The sequence below is a fragment of the Camelus bactrianus genome, chromosome 19 (assembly GCF_048773025.1).
Source record: "Camelus bactrianus isolate YW-2024 breed Bactrian camel chromosome 19, ASM4877302v1, whole genome shotgun sequence".
NCBI lineage: Eukaryota > Metazoa > Chordata > Mammalia > Artiodactyla > Camelidae > Camelus > Camelus bactrianus.
The window spans coordinates 47,951,253-47,972,851 of NC_133557.1; the positions used below are offsets into that span (position 1 = coordinate 47,951,253).

Below are 21,599 nucleotides of genomic sequence, written 5' to 3' on the forward strand. Positions count from 1 at the left end.
TAACTTGTTTTTAACTTTAGGCCCTGATATATTATACCTTCGGAAGTGCTGGAGGAAGCATGATGTCCCAGATGATTTTGGTTTGTAATTAAACATTCATTGGCCCTAATAGGTGTTTATAAATACAGCATTGTCAGAATATTAAGAATACATATGCCTGTGTTTTAGGGGTACAGATATTTGTCAGGAATCAATGTTCTACAGAATTGTGAAGTTGCCCTAAATCATTACAAGAAAGTGGCAGATTATAGTGAGTAATCCACATAATTTATTTTAAGATAAACAGACTTGCCAAGTAATTAAAAAAACAAATCAATACTAGTTAACATATTTATGAAGGTATTTAAAGACTATGCTTTAACCTCATTTATAATACAATGTTTTAATACAATATAGAGTTTCTGATTTCTTAATACTTTTCAAAAAGTTTTAAATGACTGTCCTCATCTTTTATTTTTGTTACTACATCTCCAAACAGTTCTGTTTTCTTGATCTTGTGATGTTCTTTCCTTAAAGTGAGAATTTTTGTATAACATTGATAAACATTAAGCAGTTTCCCTAATTCTAACATTTAGAATATGAGACGACTTGTTAAAAATTCCTGAAGAAATGAAGGTATATACATTGGCAATCTCTATCATAGCACTTGAAAACAATTCAAATAACTATTATTCTATTACCCTAGCCTTTGTCCACAAAAAAAAGGGTATGATATTAATATTTACTTCTAGAATTTTCTAAGTTGTTTATGACATTTCCTCATACAACATCACTGAATAAACTACATAATAGAGTTTTAAATAAAAGTCTTACAATAAGTGAATAAGGTAAAGTCCATTTGGTTAAATTCTATAATCAGAATAACATCTAAATTTACATCTTTGGCATTGTCAGGATCTGAGAAAAGAAAGAAGAAAAAACTACTTTTTAATTTAAGATGCTATATATAACAAAATGTTTTATATGCTTAATGAAACTAGAATTACTATATATATATGGAGAGAACTACATATATGGTTCAAAGTGCATACTTTATTAGGTTTCCTCAAGCATGTTTATATTTATTTTCAGACTATCCACAAGACGTAATAAAAAAGCAGTTGTTACTCTTATACTGTAGTTTCGATATACCTGGAAAAAGTCAGTGGAAAAAGGGGTCATTTGCCTTCTTCTAAAATGTGTCTTCTTTCATGAGCCTGTTTGGCCAATATCTTCAATAAGGTCTGATATATGTTGTATGTTTGTATGGGTTTCAAAGAATAAGTAGTGTCGTGTACTTTTCTCAGAACCAAATAAATGAAATTAGCACGTTTCTATTTCTTAAGGATATTTCTCTGTTAAGAGACCAGATCTTGGCACAATTTGAAAAGAGTAGGCTTAACAGCATTTTCTCTAAGCTGACTGTTACCTTTTGCAACCCATGTATGCTGGCTATTCTCCAACTTGTTTCTACTCACAGTTGCTGACAAATTGGAAAAAAGTGAAGGTATTCCAGTGGAAAAAGTGAGACTAACTGAAAGACCTGAAAATCTGAGTTCTAACAGTGAGATTTTGGATTGGGACATATACCAATACTATAAATTTTTGGCTGAAAGAGGAGATGTTCAGATACAGGTAATGTACATAGACCGGCTTGAAATTTTAGGACATGCAAATTACAAAAGGCTTGGTTCTTTCTGCATCCTAGAAGGGTTAAGAGTGCCCCATCCTGAGTGGGAAAGGGAAGAGAACCCCCTCCTCTTTGTTCTACCGTCACTTGTTCCCTGTCATTTGCCATTACTTATAGCCCATGGGAGAGCCAGTTGCCATGGTAATGGCATTTTTTTTTTGCATTTATTCCTAAAATAATTTTTTTTTGAAAACTTAGATTTTAATTATAGGAAAAATTACTACCCAATGTTGGTTTTAATATGAATGAACTCTTACCAGGATGTAGACGTATCCTGTCTTTGGAAACGGGAATGGAAATGGGACACCATTTGTGTGACCTTTGAGAGCCAAGAGTTAAGGCCGCTAACTGTATGTGCCCAGGTGTTGCTGAACACCAGCAGGCCAGCTTCCCCCGAGGAAGCCATAGGCCCAGCGTCAACCATTTACCCAGTAAGGCATGTAGTTAGGAATGTTTCCCTGCTTCTTTTTTAAGACATGCCAACTGCAGAAAACTAGATCAACACACTGTAGTAAAATCATCACGTAATTTTTTTCTTTTCTTTATTTAAATTGATACTATTGCTAAAATAATTTTCAAAACTCATTGTTTCTAGGTATCACTTGGACAATTACATCTAATTGGGAGGAAAGGTCTCGATCAGGATTACTTTGTAAGTCAATCTCACGATTCAGTCATGTAGGGTGAGGAGGACGGGGGTGAGGGAGGCTGACGGAGCCGTGAAAGGGGAGAGGATGGGTGGGAGAGCTGCTGGGGAAATCCCACTGCTGCTTCCCTGGTCAGATCAGCTTCCCAGCTTTTGAGGGAGATCTAAGTTCATTGCCTGCCTCTAAGTACAAAGCACCAGAGGCCTCTGAGGGAACAACTGAGGCAAGTGAGTTTCCACGGTCCCACTGAACCCACCCTCTTCCCACCCAGACTCACTGTTGGACTGAGGTGAGGTGAGAAGGACACACCCATCCCCTAGAGGCCAGCTGTGGGAAGTCCACCTGGGAGTTCCCTGCCGTGGAGCCTGAGGACCAGCCTCGGCCCGTTTGGCTAGATCGGAGGACAGACTGCTTCAGTATAGCTAGGTGTATCGCTATTTGCCTTTATAAATTTGCAAAGCTCATTTCAACCATTTTGCTTAACCTTACTTCATCCCCATGAGGTTAGAAGATTAATTAACAATTCAAATTTATGGTGGAGAAAAGGCAGATAAACTTGACCTACACAAGATCCTCCTCAGAAGGATGCCAAAACCCCTGGGTGAGATCTTGTCTCAATCCTGATTACGGCTTCAAGGCCCTAGATACCCACAGATCTGGGGAAGTAGCTAGGATTCTTTTTAAAAGATGATTTTGCAGCCCTTGTCATTTTGTAGGAGCCATGTGCTCACTGTCTCAAAGGAACACATACTCTATTTCAACATAGTCCCAATGGCTAAGCAGTTACGTAAAAGAGTGATCTGTTATTACTTTCCATTTCATTTTATATTGTTATTTTATGAACGTGTTTTTGGCACTATAGTTTGTGTTTTATATGAGGTACTATACACATTAGGTAAATGTTGAAATTAATTTTATAAAATGTGATAAAATGGGTAGCAATTGAAATAAGCATATGCATCCCAAGACAGCTCAGTGGAAGGTCTTCAGATTTTTTTTAATCTTCATAATAACTAAGGTTGTAGCTTCTTAGATGAGAAGTTCTGTATTCAGAATATTAGCCCAACATCAGATTTCAGCCTGCCGTGAGTTTCTCCTGTTAACTATGAGATCCATAACTGAGATAACTGAGAAGAATTTCCACTTTCCATAAAGATAAATTTTGATCGAGTGTGAAGGCACCCAGACCACACCTATACGGAATCTTCACTAATCTTTGCAGAGAACATAAAGCCCCACAGTCGACTCCAGCCACATGAACGGCAGTGGGATCTGTGACTGCCTCCTGGTGAGAATGAGGTGCAAGCAAGGCTGGCAGGAGAAGAGTCTGGGCTGTGATGGCAACAGCCAGGCAGCTGGGCATCACCCAGGGGCCCGGCCAGGCTCTCCTGGGAGCTCGTTCACATTTATTACCTCTGCTTTACAGATGAGAACCTGAGGCTGGAGAGATGAAGTACATTGTTTCAATCTCACAGTCAGGTAGTGAGACTGTTAAGAAGCAGAATGTGAACTCAGGATTTCTGCATCCGAATCCTGTTCTCTCTTCATTAAACCATACTTACTTTTGACCTGGCAAAAACAAAAAAACAAATTAAAAAAACCCTAGCCATGAAAATCTAGTTTCCTCACTCATAAAGCAAGAAGAAGGAATGACATAACCTCTCAGGTTGCTTCTAATTTTCTGATGGTGGGTTGGGCCCCATTCTTCCCGTCCAGACATCTCAAAAAGGCTGGTTTAATTCCAGAGCTGTCTATCCCAGTAGTTTGACAAGCACAAGCTGATCCTTCCTGCCTTCCTCATCCTGATAAACTTGAACTTGCATGATAGAGATAAGAAGGGGGGTGTCCAATCAAAGTATCAAAGTATCTCCATTCAAAGTATTGGCTTATGTATCAGTTAGCTTAGGCTGCCATCATAAGCCACTCCCAAACCTAGTGGCTTAAAACAACAATCACTTATTTCATTCATGATTTTGGCAGGTCAGTAGTGATGACGGGGTTCAGCTAAGTGACTCTGGGTCAGGCTCAGCTAATCTTGGCAGGGCTTGCTCACACATCTGTAGTTAACTAGACTCTTGGCCAGGGCTGGCCCATTTACGATGGCCTCGTCCGTGACAGCCAGGATGGCTGAGTCTCTCCACGTGCTCTCCTCTTCCAGCCAGTTGGCCCAAGCTTTTCACGTGGCGGCCAAAGGTTTTATGAATACAATTGCAGAAGTCTCTTGAGGCTTAGGGTCAGAACTCACAAATCACTTCTGCCATATTCTTTTGGTCAAAAGAAGTCTTGAGGGCAGCCGGTATTGAAGGAATAGGAAAAAGAATTCCTCCTCTAAACAGGCAGGACTGCAAAGTATTGTGGTCATTTTTGCAACTTGACCACAGCTTAGCTGCACCAAAATCAACTTGGAATGACATGGGGGATGAGGAGGAGAGAGATAAGATAAAAGGACGAACCCAATTTCTGAAAGGCTGTCACTGCAGCTCTTCTCATGGCTAGCTTCTCATCCTTCAAGCCTTACTTCCTCAGAGAGGATTTTCTTCATCAACTCTGCTACTCCATCACCCATGTCATCATGCCATGTCTATTTTTCTCTAGCCCCTTGCACTCCCTGAACTATACCCACCTTAACTTGTTTACTGTCTCCCCACAATGGAATGTAAATTCCTATCTATCTTGCTCACTACTGTGTACCCTGTACTCAGATTCGTACCTGCTACATATTAGGTACTTAGTAAGTATTTAATATTGAATACTTACTTAAGTATTGAATAAATGAATAAATGAATGAATGACAACATCCTAAGAATTAGACGTTGCTCCTTAGCCTGAGAACCACCACTTGAGCCAGTATGCTAATGTTTCAGTCCACCAAAGAAAATTATTAATGTAAGGCTCTTTATAAATATAAATGATGCCCAGTACTGCCCAGCAAATTAAATATGAAAATACCTGGAAATGACTAGCTTGTCTTCCCCCCACCTTACTGTTTGATTGATTTAATTTCTCTTAGGATTTGTTACCGCAGGCAACATTTTCATCTCCCCCTCCCCCAACACCAAGTTCTTAATTACTGAAGAGTATTGTATATGCAATTCTTGATTACATTATCTTGAATTTGTACACATACATTTTAGTGTCATTTGCATTTCTAAATATACACAGGCTCAGAATGAATTGGATTAGGAAAGCTGTGTGTTTGGTGCATATTATTAAAGAGGATAAGGCATAATTAAATTAAATCTAGCAGAGGAACATACCAAATATGTAAGGGCAACTGCTTTGGCCACCCTCCCACCCATTAAAAAGAAAAGAGTTAATATTATCCCTTTTAAGGGTGAGTCTGGGATAAAAGAAGGGTTCATAAATGTTTTTAAAACAGTGCATTTTCTTGGTATTTCATTCTACAGGAAGTGTTACAAACGGATTAAACTAGGGACTTTCTTAGAACCAATGAAAAATCATGTTTACTTTTTTAAAAAAAAAGATGTGTATTCAAATAATAAAACTTCACTTAGCATAATGCCTGAGACATACTGTATTTCATCCTATCTAAGACACCATCGATTATAAGATACATTATGTTCTACTGAGAAAGAAAAAACACTGCCAATATAAATTATATGATGCCATTGGTAGTAAGAAATGCCCTTATTAAAATGGGAGATGAGGGGAGGTACATATCTTAGAATCAGTAAAATATGGTGGTAGGTGCTCAGTAAATATTTTCAGGATGAGTGCATGAATGGATGGTGTCTTAGTCTATTTGAGCTGTTGTAATAAAAATACCATAGACTGGGTGTCTTACAAACAATGTAAATCTATTTCTCACAGTTTGGGAGGCTGGAAGTCTGAGATCAGGGCACCAGCATGGTTGGGTGAGGGTCCTCTTACAATTTGCAGGCTTCTCATTGTGTCCTCACGTAGCAGAAGGTGCAAGCTAGCTCTCTGGGGCCTCTTTTAAGGGCACTAATCCCATTCATGAGAGCTCTGCCAATCACCTCTCAAAGACCCCACTTCCTATCACCTTGAACATTAGGTTTTCGACATACGAATTAGGGGGGATCACAAATATGCAGACCATAGCAGATGGATAGATGAAAGGATGGATGGGTGGATACTTGATCTTAACTCTTTGAGAGCAAGAACTCAGGTTGACCCATGCATATCCATCATAAATAGCTTGCATGGTACTGTCACACAGTATTTAATAAGTGTTTATACAATTGAAGCAACAGCATTAAAGGCAGGTTACCGTAAAGAGAAAGAAAAGAGAACCGAAATGCCAAATAAGCCAGGAGAGTGGAAGAGGGGATTAGAACCCAATTCCTTTGGTCTTTATGGGATCATTATTGAAGGATGGGGAAAACTCCAGGATTCTTATTTACTTCTAGGGAATAGAGTATTCTCTTTGAATAGTTGAGATCTATTTTCCCAGAGTGTAACTTTTTTCTAGAACTCTCTATTGCCAAATATTTGAGCCCAAATTCTGACACTGCACTTTGAAAGTGGTTTGATAGAATCATAGTGCTAGAGTTAGAAGGGACCATAAAGATTAAAATCCAGTCCCCTTGCTTTAGAGATTGACAGATTTATCCCTTCATTGAATGAATTTATTCATTCACCCCCAGAAATATTTTCTGAGTGCCTGATATACAGTAGGCACTGTACTAAATACAGAAGATTCATCTCTGGGGAGACAGAAAATTAAGCAGACAATTAAATCCAAGGATGCATGCCATGATACGGAAGGACAGGATGCCCCAAGAGCACAGAGGAGGAGAACACAAATGAGGAAACCGAGGCCTGGAGATATGTGCCTTGCATGAATTATAGTTATCTCCGGGTATATTTGGGTCTTGGCTCAGTAGACACATTCACGAGAAATATTGTTATTTTTTATATAGATGTGCTCTGATAAGTGTGATTGGTAAATCATACATCTGATCATACATTTGATGTATTTATCAATATATAAGTTTGTTTTCAGAGAAGATGCTTGAAATAATTTCTATTTTCTTAAATTTGCTGAGGCTTCTTTTGTGCCTGAGTATGTGGTCTATCCTAGAGAATATTCCATGAGCACTTGTAAACTGACTATGCTTCAATGACAATATATATGTAAATAAAAAAATATATGTGTAATTGGTAGCTCGTACATTGCTTACAACTTCCTCCTACCCAGTCAACACCTACGTTATTCCAGACGTTTTAGACAGCATTTATTTCAAGGCTCCCTCTTGCTCGTCAATCTCCAATGGCTTCTATTCTTACCAAATAGAAACAAAGTCCTTAGCCTGGTATTCAAGACTGTTTCTAATATGACTCCATCACATTTTTGCAGATCTTGGCTTTTGGATGTTCTCCTTCAGCCATACTGAAGTAATCACTATTTCCTGGACACACCTTGGACTTCCCCATCTCCTCTCTTTGTTCCTGTTTTTCTTCAGCCTGTGATGTCCTCTGTACCATGCATCCTCTGCATCTTTCTTGAGACCTTTATCATTTAAGTCCTTCTTTAAACTGTGAAGGCAGAGTGCCAAGTACATGGCAATTGGACTCAGGCTGCTGGCGTGACGCCAGTACCAGCTGCATGACTCTGAGGTTCACTCAGTAGGCTCAGATAGTAACAGCACCTTCCTCCCAGTGCTGCTGTGAAGATTAGGTAAGAAAAGCTTGCAAAACACTCGTCACAGAACTCGGTACAATTTCTGTTATTCTAAACTCTAATTCTTTTTAGTGTTCCTCTTAGCCCACCTCTCTCTTATTGTCTTGTTGCTATTTACATATACCCCTTTATCTCAGCAGTGTTGTTAGGGAACAAACGTAGGGGCAGTTTTTTGTTCATCTCTGAATCACCTATAATACCTAACATTCTTCATATATATAGCAGGTTTCAATCAAGTTCTTGAAAGGATAAACAAAGAACAGAAGAGTTGCATGGTTGAGTGGATGTGTGATGTGACAGGTCCCACACAGGTGGCGTGTGAATTTACTTTATGTCCACAAGGTGGACCGACTTTAGTGACAAGAGTGCTGGTCTCAAATAGGTTGGCAGTGTTTCTAGAGCAAATTTATAAATAAAAGAACTGCCTACATTTCTTCCTTAAACGTTCTCTCCTCTTTGGTTAGATGCAGAGCCTTGCACATCAATCTAGTCGAGGCTTTCCAAAGAGCAGAGAGTAGTGTCCTGATGAGACACTTTGGAGAGTGTGTGCATTTCTCATTCCTGGGGCTGGTTTCTTTTTACTACTCCACGTGGTCTCTGAGGAGCACTTGTGGAAGGTCAGGATGAGGTCTAAGGAATGAGGCAGCAAGACAGAGGTCAGCTCTCGTGTGTTCTAGACTGAGCATTTCATGTGATGCCACGACACAGAACCAGAGGCTTTGCTGGCCCCCTTCAATTTGATTTAGAAAGAACTGGTCTGAAGTTCACCTCTGCAGAAAGATCTGGTCTCAGCAGGCAGCCAGAAGTGTCTGGTCCTCCTCCCTCTGCCTGGTAGACATCAGGGCACTGTACATCCAGTGCTGCTAGTTACAGTCTTCTCAAATGTGTCAACATGCAAGTGTACTTCTAAACAGGGGACTACTGAGTTCTACAGCTGGGATTTCTCTCTCCTCCACAAAGTCAGATGCCCATCACGCCTTTCCAAATGTGAGAAGCAAGCCCCACATTCTCAAATTATACATCTGAGATACATATATATCTCCCAGCCTTCAGATTTATGGTTGAATTAGCATTCAGAGTAGTGCCTTGAACAAAGTGGGTATTTCACGCATATGTTTTGACTACATGTTGAATGAAATAAAATTTGGTTCAAAAAGCCATTATGTGGGATATATTCATGACTATCAATAATACTGTTCCTTTTCTCTCCAGAAAGCATTATACTACTTCTTAAAGGCAGCGAAAGCCGGAAGTGCAAATGCCATGGCATTTATAGGAAAGGTACTTGCTTCATCTTGACCAACATTTTTCATTTCTTAAAACCTAATAGTACTAACCAATTGAACCCAGTGTAGGGAGACAGGGCTGCATGCCTCTTTGTGGAAGCAGCTGAGTGGGGCATTCAGGTACAAACTGAGGGTAGTATTCTTGAGGTGACAGTTTGGAAAGAAGCCTCAGACAATAGTGGTCTTTATTTGAGGCACCAAAAGCAGTCTTGAAAGTGCACATGGCTGAATGCAGCTCAGAGCCCCGCCTGTGCGCCCCTGGCGTGTAACAGGAGGTCTGGGCTAGTTGTGCATCGAAGACTGGGACAGTCTTCGACCCAGCGAGGTGCCTCCCACCTCCAGCCCTGGGACGAGAATCAGCTCCAGGCTGCCCAAATTCCATCCCCGGGCCATCCCTGTTGGGAGGAGCCTGTGTGGAGGGTCCCTCTGAAAAGGCATCTTCTTCTCTCCTTCAAAGACCACTCATGCCCCCGCATGCTGCCCTTGGGTCCCTGCAGCCAGTCTGCGTAGTGACCATGGGGACGAGTGCCCTGCTTCCAGAATTGCTACCTACAGGACATTTAGATGCAAGGAAACATGAAAAAACACAAATAGGATCTTTTTTTTTCCCCCTGTGCAAGGTCACTCCAGAATGTATGTAACAGATTGTTTCCTCAGCTTTTCCTTTTATTAAAATTGAGGTAAAGTTCAAATAACATAAAATTAACCATTTTAGAGTGTACATTTCAGTGGCATTTACTACATTCACAATGTTGTGCAGCCGTCACTTCTATGTAGTTCTGAAACATTTTCATGACCCTCAGAGTCCTTAGTTTGTACATCCTGTTTTTGTTTGTGTTCTGTAGATGTACTTGGAGGGGAATGCTGCGGCACCACAAAATAACGCGACTGCCTTCAAGTACTTCTCCATGGCAGCGAGTAAGGTATGTACTCAGCCCATTTCTGTAAACACGTGTAAACACTTGCCTTTTATAACACACAGACTGGTGCTGAAGAGGTGACTTCAAAGCCCTAGGCCCGGCTAACAAACTCCCGGGAGGTGAAGAAGACTGTCTTTGACAATAAAATATGGGGTTAGGGTAGGCGGAGGCACATCCTGCCTTCTTGGTAAGTGGAAAATGGCAGTGATTTGCGCTGTCCTAGCTGGAGGCCAGACAGAAGCTCAGCTCTCCCCTCTGCAGTGCAGGAGATGAAGCCATCTAGCTCAGGAAACAGGAAACAAAAAAGATGAGGACAAAAGAAGGGAAAACTCAGTCAGTAACTGCAGTGAGTTCAGTACAGATGTCTCCTGTTTGACCTTACCCAAAGGCCAGAAATCCCCCTGGCTCAGGCAGAAGGTTGTCAGGCAGCCAGGACAGAATGACTGAAAGCATGGCGCTGGAGACAGAATCCCTGGTATGAAAAGGCAGTCGTGCAACTTACTAGCTGTGTGACCACGGGCGAGTTACTTAACCTCTCTGTGCCTCAATTTGCCTATCTATAAAATGAGAATATAAGAAAGTTTGCCTCATATTGTTGTTGTCAGGATTTAATGGGTTAATATTTACGTGCCTCATATTATAAAGTCCTGAAAGTGGTGCCTGCCCGCAGCAAATGCTGTGTGTCAGCTGTGATCTTTTGCTGTCTGGGGCCAGTTAGGTGGAACGAACTTCAAAGCATATCCAAGGCAGACTGGGTTGGATCTGTGAGGAAACATAAAAATGGTATAGTACAGCTCCTGCCACTGAAGTTTTTGCCTTTTCCTAAGCTCAGTGAGGCTGGTATCTGTCAGATAAAATTTAGGGGACTAACCTGAACCCCTTTCGTGCATAAAGAACATCTTCATGGCAACACCCATCAGCCTCCTGCTGGTGAATGGCCCTGACAGACTTTCGACCCTGGCACAGTAGGAGCGTGTTATTGTCTTACACTGTCACACGGCAACCCTGGCAGTAGAGATGTGTTCAAATGGGGAATATTTTCAACTGTTCTCAGTTTTTAGAAGCCCACATGCTGCTTTAGGAGCCTATTTATAAATGACTAGCACCTCGGAGCTGCTGCTATTGTGGTGTAAATTACTGAGAAGGCTGGTATTCAGCTCCTCTCCCTTGTAATTTGTATGAAATTGTTGCTCAGTAAGACAGTCATCCGGAGAACCATGAGACGAGGGTGGCAAGGAGAGCAGACTGAAGAAGAGGCGGGGCAATGCTACAGGGGAAGAGCTCCTGTAATTGGGCAAGTGGTGCTGGTTTGTCAGCGCACAGGAATCACGCCGGGAGCTGAGTGTGTAAATTAACCCAGCTCCCAAGCTGTGCAGGGCTGCGTAACCAGTAGTGACCTGAGCTACCCTCCTTTACGGAGGAAATCTAAAATTGAACTTAAGCTAATTATGCTGAAGGGCATCAGGTGGGCAAGGCCTGTATTCCTTTATCATCTCCTGGAAAATTTATTAGATTTCTCACGTGGGGTCACTTGACTACCAAAGTGCAGAGTTTCTGTCTCCCATTCTTGCACATTCATTCTCTTTTCTTACTACTTTTTTTTTAAAAGACCGTTGCTCTTTAATTTGTTTTTAGGTCATGTCAGTACCAGGATGCAAGGCCACAGACTTCATGACTTGTTGTGTCTTACTTAGAAACATGAACAGCTATCCTATGTGATGCTGGGCCCAAGTCAGACCACATTTTTCTGGTTTCCTCTCACACCTCTGAGCACATCAGGCCCATCCCCACTGTCACACTTTTGCCCTTCCCCTGCTTCCCAGAATCCCCCATTCTGAAGCCCACCCACCCCCCCAAGCAGAGTCCAGTCCTCTCTCCCCCCACAAAGCCTCTCCTACCCCCTTGAAGTGCATAATCTTTTCCCTCTTCTGAACTTGCCCAGCATTCACTCTGCATAGCTGTAGCACCTCACTGCTTCTACCCTATGCCTTCTCTCCTACATCTGAAGGCTGTGTCTGTTCACCTAGAGGGGCATCTGTCTCAGTGCCCAGTAGGGGGTCATTACATGTTTGACACGTAATGACTATCTGCTCCCCAAGTTCTTGTCAGTTAATCTAGGTGAGAGCGTTGAGCCCTAAAGCGGAAGTTATATGTGGGGGGATAGTCTACACACGTGTTTTGTTTGGCCCAGAAAGTGTTTTAAAAATTAGAAAATTTCATATCAAAATCTGGAAATCCAGCTTTTCTTGGAAAGTGAGAAGAGCTGACCACACGAGGCGGCTATTCCATGTGATGAGAACTGGCTGCAGAGAGTGGAGCAGGTGTTGCCTTTAGACCGGGCAGGTGCTCTCTGGTGGCCTCAGTCTCCACCACTCCCCCATCACCTGGCTTAATGTACTTCTGACATCACCTGCATAGCTCTGGAGGTATCTGAGTTGGCCACTCCTGACCTGAATGTACCCTTAACAGATAGTCTGGGCCTTAAACAGTTGGTACGTCATCCAATGAGCCCCTGGTTTCCCAAAGACTTTGCTACAGAAAGAAAGAAATTTGTTCCGTATTCTACCCTTTCTCTTCCTCCTCTCCCTTCATCCTTACTTCCTCCCATTTCCCTTCCCTCCCATTTTTCTCAACATCTAAGTGAGGATAGTTAGAAGAAGATAGACTCACCAGACTTTACCACACCCATCACAACAAGCCCTAACACCCCTAGAGCAGACTATCCCAAAACTCCTGGGACCACAGGTGGATGCAGTCAGAGGAGAAGAAGGTAGGGACAGCAGGCGTGTACCAGCTGTCTTGAATACAGGTGGACCATCCTTCAGAATCCTTACAATAGCGGGCCCTTTGATATGCATAGGCTCAAACTTCAGAGTCTTGAAATAATTTTTGAACTATGCCTTCTCTAGTTATGTGCTATTCCTGTATCACAGAGGAGTACTCTGGCTGTATCCACAAATAATTACAGTGAAATCATTAGATTATTAAAAGCAATTACAAATAAATACATTTAGGTGGTAAAAAGAAATTTGGAGAGTTTCTATCAGAACTTAAGTTCCTGAGGAAATACTTATAAACATGTAATATGACAACCTACAGGTCCGCTGAATGAAAACCAAGTGGCCAAACAAACATGACTCCTTACTCGGCCCCTAGAGGGTAAAATTCATGATGGGAGATAAAAGGAGAAGTGAGTTTCCTGGTTGGGGAAATCATTTGCAAGGTTCGCTCTTCATCCAGGATTGATATGCTAGGTATCAGGATATTTGAACACTTGCTAAATGCTAAGTGTGCTCTACACTCCCTTTCCTAGGCTATTCAGAACACTGATCAGAAGAAATGGCAATTAATTTAGCATTAAGTGGAAAAGAAAACATTGGTGATGTTATAAGCAGTAAAATTTGAATGAAGAAACGTATGCCAATGGCGCTTTACCATCCATAATGGCTAGACTGACATCCACAGAGTCTCTAACATGTTTTTTGGACATTCATGTCAACCTCCTCTGACCAAAGCAGATAACAAATGTCTAGATAGAGTTCTCCCTTCTGGAAAACTCTTACACTAACCCTTTAAGACCAAGCTCAAATGTCACCACCTCTGACGACTCGGTCTTCTCCATCCCTAGCCTCCCCCATGCAGGTGTGTGTCCCTGTCCTGGGGGCCCGCAACACTCACAGTCTGTCTCTGCTATAGGACTCACCACAGTTGACATGATTACTTTAAGAGGTCCTACCTCCTGGGTCAGAGCCCATTAGCCTGTAAGGCAGACTTCATCATTTTTTCATCTTCTGAATTTCACCTCCTACCTCTGCCCAGTGCCTATTATGGAGTCACACAAAGCAAGCACTAAACAAACGTTGAATAAGAGAATGGAGGAAAGATTTGACTTTCATTTCCCTCTTTTCTTTTCTAGTCAGAGGAGGGCCATGAAGGTGTTTAAGGAGACACTAGAGAGGGTCAGAATGACTTACCAACTGCCTGATTAATCTGCCTTAATTTGTCTCCTACTGGGTGCATTTCAAATGTTTTGGATGATTTTGCAATAATTCTCCTTATTGTGCATCCTTCTGGGGCTTCACTTGGGTTTTAAACCTGTTCTAGGGCAATGCAATTGGTCTTCATGGGCTCGGCCTTCTTTACTTTCATGGGAAAGGAGTTCCTGTGGTAAGTTAAATTATTTTATTGTCTTTTCAGCATGTGTCTAGCAATTTACTAGGCTGAAATTCATTAATTTAAAGGAATTAGTCTTTATTACCTGGTTTGCCAAACTATCATATCTGATAATAGGGAATAAAATACAACAAGCTTGTGACAAGAATAACAACCCTAATTATATCTTAGAATCATAGACTCTAGGTAACCTTAGAAATCATCTAACCCATGAGGATTTTTTGATAGAGAAATTTGTTCAGCCTCTGCCTTTTGAGTGACCTTCCCCCAACATCTAACAAAACCTACTGTCAGTGTAGGAAAAGGCATAATTTACAATGAAAATGGGATAATTATTTCCTAATAGAATCTAGTATAATAATGAAATAAAATGTATAATACTTCTGATACTATTTTAATTAGCCTGAATCACATAGGGCACTGTCTATGCTCTTAAAAAAAAAAAAGTGGAAGGCAACTGTTACCATGGAGTTATGCATGTACCTTTGAGTAACAAAGTGTAATTGTCTTGCAGAATTACGCAGAAGCACTTAAATACTTTCAGAAAGCTGCAGAGAAAGGATGGCCCAACGCACAGTTTCAGTTAGGCTTCATGTACTACTGTGAGTGCTACACATAAGGCTGCTTTAGTTCGAATGACAAATGTATCATTAAGTCTGCTCCTTTTTTGACACAAATCAAAGGGTTAGTGTGAATGGTTTAGACAGAACATTCAGGCAACAATTTGAGGAGGAATTTGAAGAAGACAGAAGGAAAAGGATACCAGTTGGAAGAGGAGGCAAGGAGGTGCTATCAGAAGGCTTACCTTTGAAAAGTTGAAGTTTAAGGTGCCTTGTGACGTCCAGTCTACCATACCCAGAAGCACGTATGAAACTCACAGGAAAGGTCAAACTTGGAGAGAAAGATGTGGATGCATCAACACACAGGTGTTAGTTAAGAGTAGCTGAGGTTGCAAGGGAAAGGAGAGAGTGTGTGAGAGGAAGGAGCAGTGAGCCATAGTGAGAAATCTGGTGATCTTTGGAGCCATGATGAAAAGATGGGTAGAGAAAGAGTGGTCACAAGAAGACTGAAAAGGCATGGTCAGAGGAATGAGGTGGGGAGATGATCTTAAGGAAGATAAGGGATAGAATTTTCAAGAAAGAGCAAATGAATGAGCACCCCTCTAAAATGCAAGGAGAAACTTGGTTCTCACTTTTCAAAAAAAAAGTATGCAAAAAGTAAAAAAAGCGCCAAGTATCCAAGGGACTTGTCAATAAGAAGGATGTTTGTGAGGACATCAAACTGGTTGGGATGGAAGCCAAATGCAATGAGTCGAGGTATAAATGGAAGGAGAGGAAGTGGTTGAGTAAAAATATTCTTGGCAGTAGTGTACCTTTAAATGGAAGAGAGAGATGGCATAGTAGCATAGGGTGGGGGGGGGGTGACCGGAACTAAGAGGGGGTTGTTCTAGATGGTAAGAGACCTGAGTATAATTTTTGGCAGGAAAAAAAAGAGAGAGAGAGAGAGAGCCAGCCAATGGAGGTGGCTAATGTGTCACAGGAGAGATGCAATAATTGATGAAGAGGTTCTGGGAAAATTTAGGTGGCATTTCTGATCTTATCTGACCAGGTAGGTGGGGGCCTCATTAGCCTTGATAAAGAGGAGGGATTTCTTACCCTAGAAGACTGGAGAGACGGGGGAATAGATGGTACAAGTGTAAACCTGGGGAGAGAGGCAAGTGAGGAAAGATACTGTGAGGTTCCCTCAACGAGCTCAGAGGTACAAGGTTATCTTCTGAGAGCGAAGTTAGAGTGATTGGGGTAGGAAGTCTCAGAAAGCCGTGAAGGTTTGTAATAATCTCTGTGGGGACTGAGAGAGAGAGAGAGTGGACAAGACACGTACCAGGAGACCTGAACATACCTGAGTACCCCTGCTAGGTCCTTCCTGTCTGAGGGGGAGCAAGGACAGCAGCAGACTGCATCATCAAGAAGCCAGATCTGGCATTTTCCACAGTAGCCCAGGTGGAGGGCCGGTTCTGTAACATCTTGGGAGGTCACCTAAGATGTCCTACTTCTTCTAGTTTATTCCAGGCCCCAGGCCCAGGATCTATCCTCTCCTCAAGCTTCTAGAATAAGAGCAATAGTTATGACTAACGTTTAAGTCTTTATATGTGCTACATGTATTTAGTCCTCTCAGCACAGCTAGGTGGTGTCCCACAGTTCACAGGTGAGCAAACTGAGCCACATCAAGGTCAAACATCTTGCACAAGCTCACACAGCTAGCAGAGCTGGGACTCAAACCAAATGATCTGCCTCCAGAGTCTTTGCTCTTAGCCGCATGGCCAAGAAATGTTAGAGCTGGAAGGTAACTTAAGAACCTCCTGAAAGCCCTTCCTTTGGCAAATGAAATGCCTAGCGGTGCCCAACTCACAGAAGGGGTAATGGGAGAGGCAGGACAGGAATCCCAGCTTCTGGGAGTAGCTGATTCCCCACCCTGGCTCCAAGTGCCTCTCCTTGCTCCAAGCATTATAGTTGAGCCTGAGCTGGGCCTCTTGGAGCTGGGATTTGCCTGCTCCAGACTCCATAGTTCTAGCTGGGCTTCTGGTATGGAATGTGGCAGGGGTGCTGCAACACATCATGGAGGGGCTTCTGGTCCTCAGAGAATACCACGTGGCCTCCTGTTCATTAACTTTAGTTGTACCATGTTGAGGAGATGTCTTCATGGCTAAACAGTCCCTTCTCTTTCAGTTTTCTGAATGAGTCAAGAACATACATTTCCATATTCTTATAATCTAACTCAACTTTCCTTCCCTCAAATTGTGGATCTAGAGTAGTTTGACTTTTGGTTGGCTTTTCTCATCCTATTTAACATAGCAGGCATCGAGAAAGAAAATTGCCATATGAAATCATTTATATGAGGAATCTAAAAAATAACAACTATAATAATAAGGACACAAATGAACTACTTATTTATAACTTAGATGATTGATTTCTTGAATATGTGTAAGCACATTTGACTGTCCATTATGATTGGATTACCACATTCTGTTGATTCTTATTTTGTAATTGGCTTTATTTCTTTGATAACTATGTAAGTTTAAAAAGCTAAAGCTCTAATCTGTTCTTAGAAACTATAATCAGTACACATATGTAAACTAAAAAAAGTGCAGTATACTGTGTATATGTATTTACACGCAATATAATGTGTATGTGCAGTCGAACTGTAATAATTCTACCTAATAAAAAAATAATTATTCTACCTACTAATACTGAAAAGGGGAAAAGAAACAAACAAACAAAAATAAGTAAATAAAATAAAATAGCAGACATCACTAAGACCGTTTCATCCATAGATTATAAATGTGAAAAATAATCTAAACAAGGGGTGGCTCAAAATAATTTTAATTTTCAGCTGGCTCTGGAGTATGGAAGGATTATAAACTTGCCTTCAAATATTTTTACTTGGCATCTCAGAGTGGGCAGCCCCTCGCCATTTATTACCTGGCCAAGATGTACGCCACGGGAACAGGAGTGTTGCGATCATGCAGAACCGCCGTGGAGGTAAACAGTGGGCTGTCTCTAACATACGCTTCTTTTATCACACAGAGGAGGTGATACTGTGCTTAAATTGTTAGTGCCTTTGATTTTATAGATATTATCTTGTTTCTTTCAGCTGACAATGTGAACACTGACATTTGCCAGGGAGGAAGAACAGTGATGTAACTCAGAAGGGGAAAGGGAGGAAGAGAAATGATCCCTCCTTTCTCGCATTTGGCTTTTATCAAGTTCAGAGCTCGCCTCAGAGATGTTTCAGCCTCTTATCAAATTGGCGGGGCAATTTGGCCCTCCTGGTGGGGTTGGGAGTTGTGGCTTGGGAGATGAAAGGCTTGATTTAGGCTAGAAAATGTAGCCCACTTCTTCCCAGAAGGCAGGGTCCTTCGGGTTTTTTTACGATTTGAATGACAACTGAGAAGGTGAATTCTTTCAGCCTGGAATAGTGATACACTTCTCAAAAGAATGCTTTTAGGACCTTAATGCCCTTCATTGATTTATTAAACACTGTCACTGTGCCAATATAAATACCTCCGTGCTGCAATCTGGCCCCTCTGAGACTCATTTCAAAAGCTGCCAGCTAATAATCTATCTTTAGATTTTCTCCTTTGCCAACTTCCTAATGAATTATGTATGGTTAACCTCTTTGGTTACATAAGGGCTATTCAGCTAAGTTGACATTTGTCCCCATAGAGCTCTGCACAGCTCCCTCATGGTTATGTCACCTACACCCTCAGGCACTGTCTTCCCTTCCTTCTTTCTTTTCCACATCAGCTGCAGCCTTATAACTCACCCTCGCAGGGCAGCCGTGTCCAGAAAGGCCCTTTTAAAAAAACAAAAACAAAAACAGAAATTGATCCATTCTTGTCCTGCCAAATGGCCTACAAGTCACACTTGTAATCTTTGTGCCTATGGAAGGCACTAACTCCTCATCCTAAGTAATTTATAAGAGCCATGCTTCAGACTTAAAATCCTTGCCTGGCTGGCCAGCAGGAACTGAAGACTGCCGTTTATCATTTACCTGGGATGGAGTGTCTTGGCTAACTAGTCTGCTTGATTTCTCTTCCCATGTACAGCTTTATAAAGGTGTCTGCGAACTAGGCCACTGGGCTGAGAAATTCCTGACAGCGTACTTTGCCTACAAGGATGGTGATATAGACTCTTCTCTTGTTCAGTATGCACTACTTGCAGAAATGGGGTATGAAGTAGCTCAGAGCAATTCAGCATTCATTTTGGAATCCAGTAAGTTAAAACTCCCTGCAATTCCCCAATCATACATATGCATATATGACTTTACTACAGGGGCATTTTAAGCCTTCCTAATAGAAAGTCTCCTTTTTTTTTTTTTTTTTTTTTTTTAGAAAAGGCTAAAATTCTTGAAAAAGAGAAGATGTATCCAATGGCACTCCTCCTGTGGAATCGAGCTGCCATTCAAGGTATAGAACTTAGATAAAAATGAGCACATACCTGGCCCCTGTCCACTATTTGTCAGCAGATTTGCTCCAGCTGAGTTCTTGGGTACATATGCAGAGAGGTGCAGACATCCAGTAGGTGGTATTGCCAACTGCTGATGTTAGGGTCAGTCTTTGGTTAGAGGTCATTTCCAGGAATTTATTTTGTTATTCTCAAGGCCCCTGGTTTAGCACACCATAGGGATTTTTCTATGGCTTTTTCTCCATGGCATGAGAACAGTTGTTTGAAACATGACAATTGTACTCAAGAAATCAGTTTTCTTGGTCTGGTTTCAGTTCCTCATTTGCTGAGCTTTTTCTGAACTTATCAGAAGCATGACCTATGTTTCAGTGAGTTTATAGGTAAAGTTCTAAGACTTGTTTGATTTTTCTTTTAAAATATAATATTGAGGATTACCACAAACTTCAGATCTTTATTATAACCACCAGCATGGTAGCATGAGGGGAAAAAAAGTTAATTAGCAAGATCCTCTCCCCTTTCCTGGAGTTCCCACGCCCCACTGTGGGGATCACAAGTGACAGTGAGCGTAAGATAGCGCCAGTGGGAAAGCAGTGACAGGAGGCATTTGCACTGCTATGTCTCACTCCCTTCTTTCCCTAAAATTATGTCACCAGAAGCAGAGAGCTACTGCAAAGCTGTCACCATTGGCATTTGGATATGTGGTAGGAATCTCTTGCAGTTAAGAGAGCAATTTTACTGCCAGTTAAGTTTCTTAAAATTGTCTCACGCTAAGGCCGAATCATCCGTTTTCTACAAAAAATGAATGGGATGAAAAATAATTCTCAGATGATGCTAACATGAGGCGGAAGAAAAAGTCACAGTGGTGCCTTCTCAGATCCAGCTGAGCAGGTGCAGCAGCAAGCCATCCATGTGATTCCAGTGAGAAATCCCCTAAAAAGGAAGTCTGTATTTTCCAAAATGTAATAAAGACCTCGTTTGAAGTGGGGAAACAACACCAGCAACCTCTCAGCTGTAGCAAATCAGCTCAAGTGTAACCAATACAGGTTTATTCCAAGCCAGGAAATGGTGTGGAAGTTGCACCAAGGGAAAGAGACATGGAAAAGGAGACATTAATATTAAGCAGAATTCACCAATATGAAAATGTCAGGCCAGTAAAAAGAATTGTGTGTCACCAGAGAGGTCAGGCGTGAGTGCGCCCAAAGATATGGTTGCTGCATGGCTCACTTGGGGTTAGGAAATCTACTCACGAAAGTTTCCAGTCGCTGGTGGTGCTTCTTCCAGGAGCTGCTGCAGGTGAGGAGGTGCCGAACCATCAGGACCCAGTCACCACTCCGTGACTGTGACATTGCAGGGGAAATCCCTCCCACTATCTGGTGAGCCCCCTGGGAACCTATGGGGCTCGCCATATGCCCCCGGTCCCCTAATTAGGGTGGGACTGAGACCTCTGGAGAATCTGCTCGTTCACAACTTTTCATTCTTACAGACCTCTGGGGTCCTGCTTACTGCTTGTAAAGCTCAAAACTGCACAGTCCTGTTCTTTTGTTGTTATGGTGCAGAAGGAATCTTGGGGTCAAAGGAAGGCAGCTTTGGGCAAAATTAGAGATAGAGTGGGTTTCTCTTTAGAGCTCCAGGGGTTTCTTGCCTCTCCAGGCCCCTCCAGGTCCCTCTCCTGGGCATCATTTCTAGAAGGTCTTGTCCCCAGCTACCTGTACATTTGGAAGCACCTGGGGTGCAGACCCTGATAATTAATGTCTTTGGCAGTTTAAGAATTTTATGATGTTACCTCTATGCCAAGGAAACTAAAGATGGCTCATGGTATTACATTTTAGTAGAGGATTGCAAAAGATTGAAAAAACTTCAGAACCCAAAGGAATAAATTCCAAAAAATTATAGGCATTGCATTAGGACAAATGGGGGGAGAAACCTGGAAGGAGCCCTTAATGATACATGTCAGACCATAGCAGACAGAATACTTTCTCCTGTTCCAAGTGAGCCTGGATTGTGCGAGAGGAGTTGGCCACAGCTGAGACGGATGTCCTAGATGAGCATTCCCTCATCTATCTATCTTAAAAAGTCACGTGAATTTTTTCTGCTCCTAAATATATTTGTTCATATGTCAGAAACTAAGATTCTAAAATACTTGACATCTGGGGAAAGCATTTTCGAAAAAGTTTTCTACCATGCCTATCCATTCCTTCCATAAATATTTATCAAGTACCAGTCCAGTTCTGGAGCTATGTCAGTGATCAGGAGCTTCAAAGTTCTCTCTTATGAG

General features: G+C 41.8%; 1 protein-coding gene across 1 annotated transcript in view; it reads left to right on the forward strand.

The window, feature by feature from the left end:
• Nucleotides 1-21,599, forward strand: part of LOC141574013 (protein sel-1 homolog 2-like) — a 50,585-nt gene that overhangs the window by 18,712 nt on the left and 10,274 nt on the right. Inside the window, exons 4-12 of the mRNA XM_074346914.1 lie at nucleotides 21-80; nucleotides 169-250; nucleotides 1,460-1,614; nucleotides 9,194-9,262; nucleotides 10,113-10,190; nucleotides 14,292-14,354; nucleotides 14,875-14,962; nucleotides 17,751-17,899; nucleotides 19,252-19,326. Of these exons, the coding sequence (XP_074203015.1) occupies nucleotides 21-80; nucleotides 169-250; nucleotides 1,460-1,614; nucleotides 9,194-9,262; nucleotides 10,113-10,190; nucleotides 14,292-14,354; nucleotides 14,875-14,962; nucleotides 17,751-17,899; nucleotides 19,252-19,326 (819 nt within the window). The remainder of the gene's footprint in view (nucleotides 1-20; nucleotides 81-168; nucleotides 251-1,459; nucleotides 1,615-9,193; nucleotides 9,263-10,112; nucleotides 10,191-14,291; nucleotides 14,355-14,874; nucleotides 14,963-17,750; nucleotides 17,900-19,251; nucleotides 19,327-21,599) is intronic.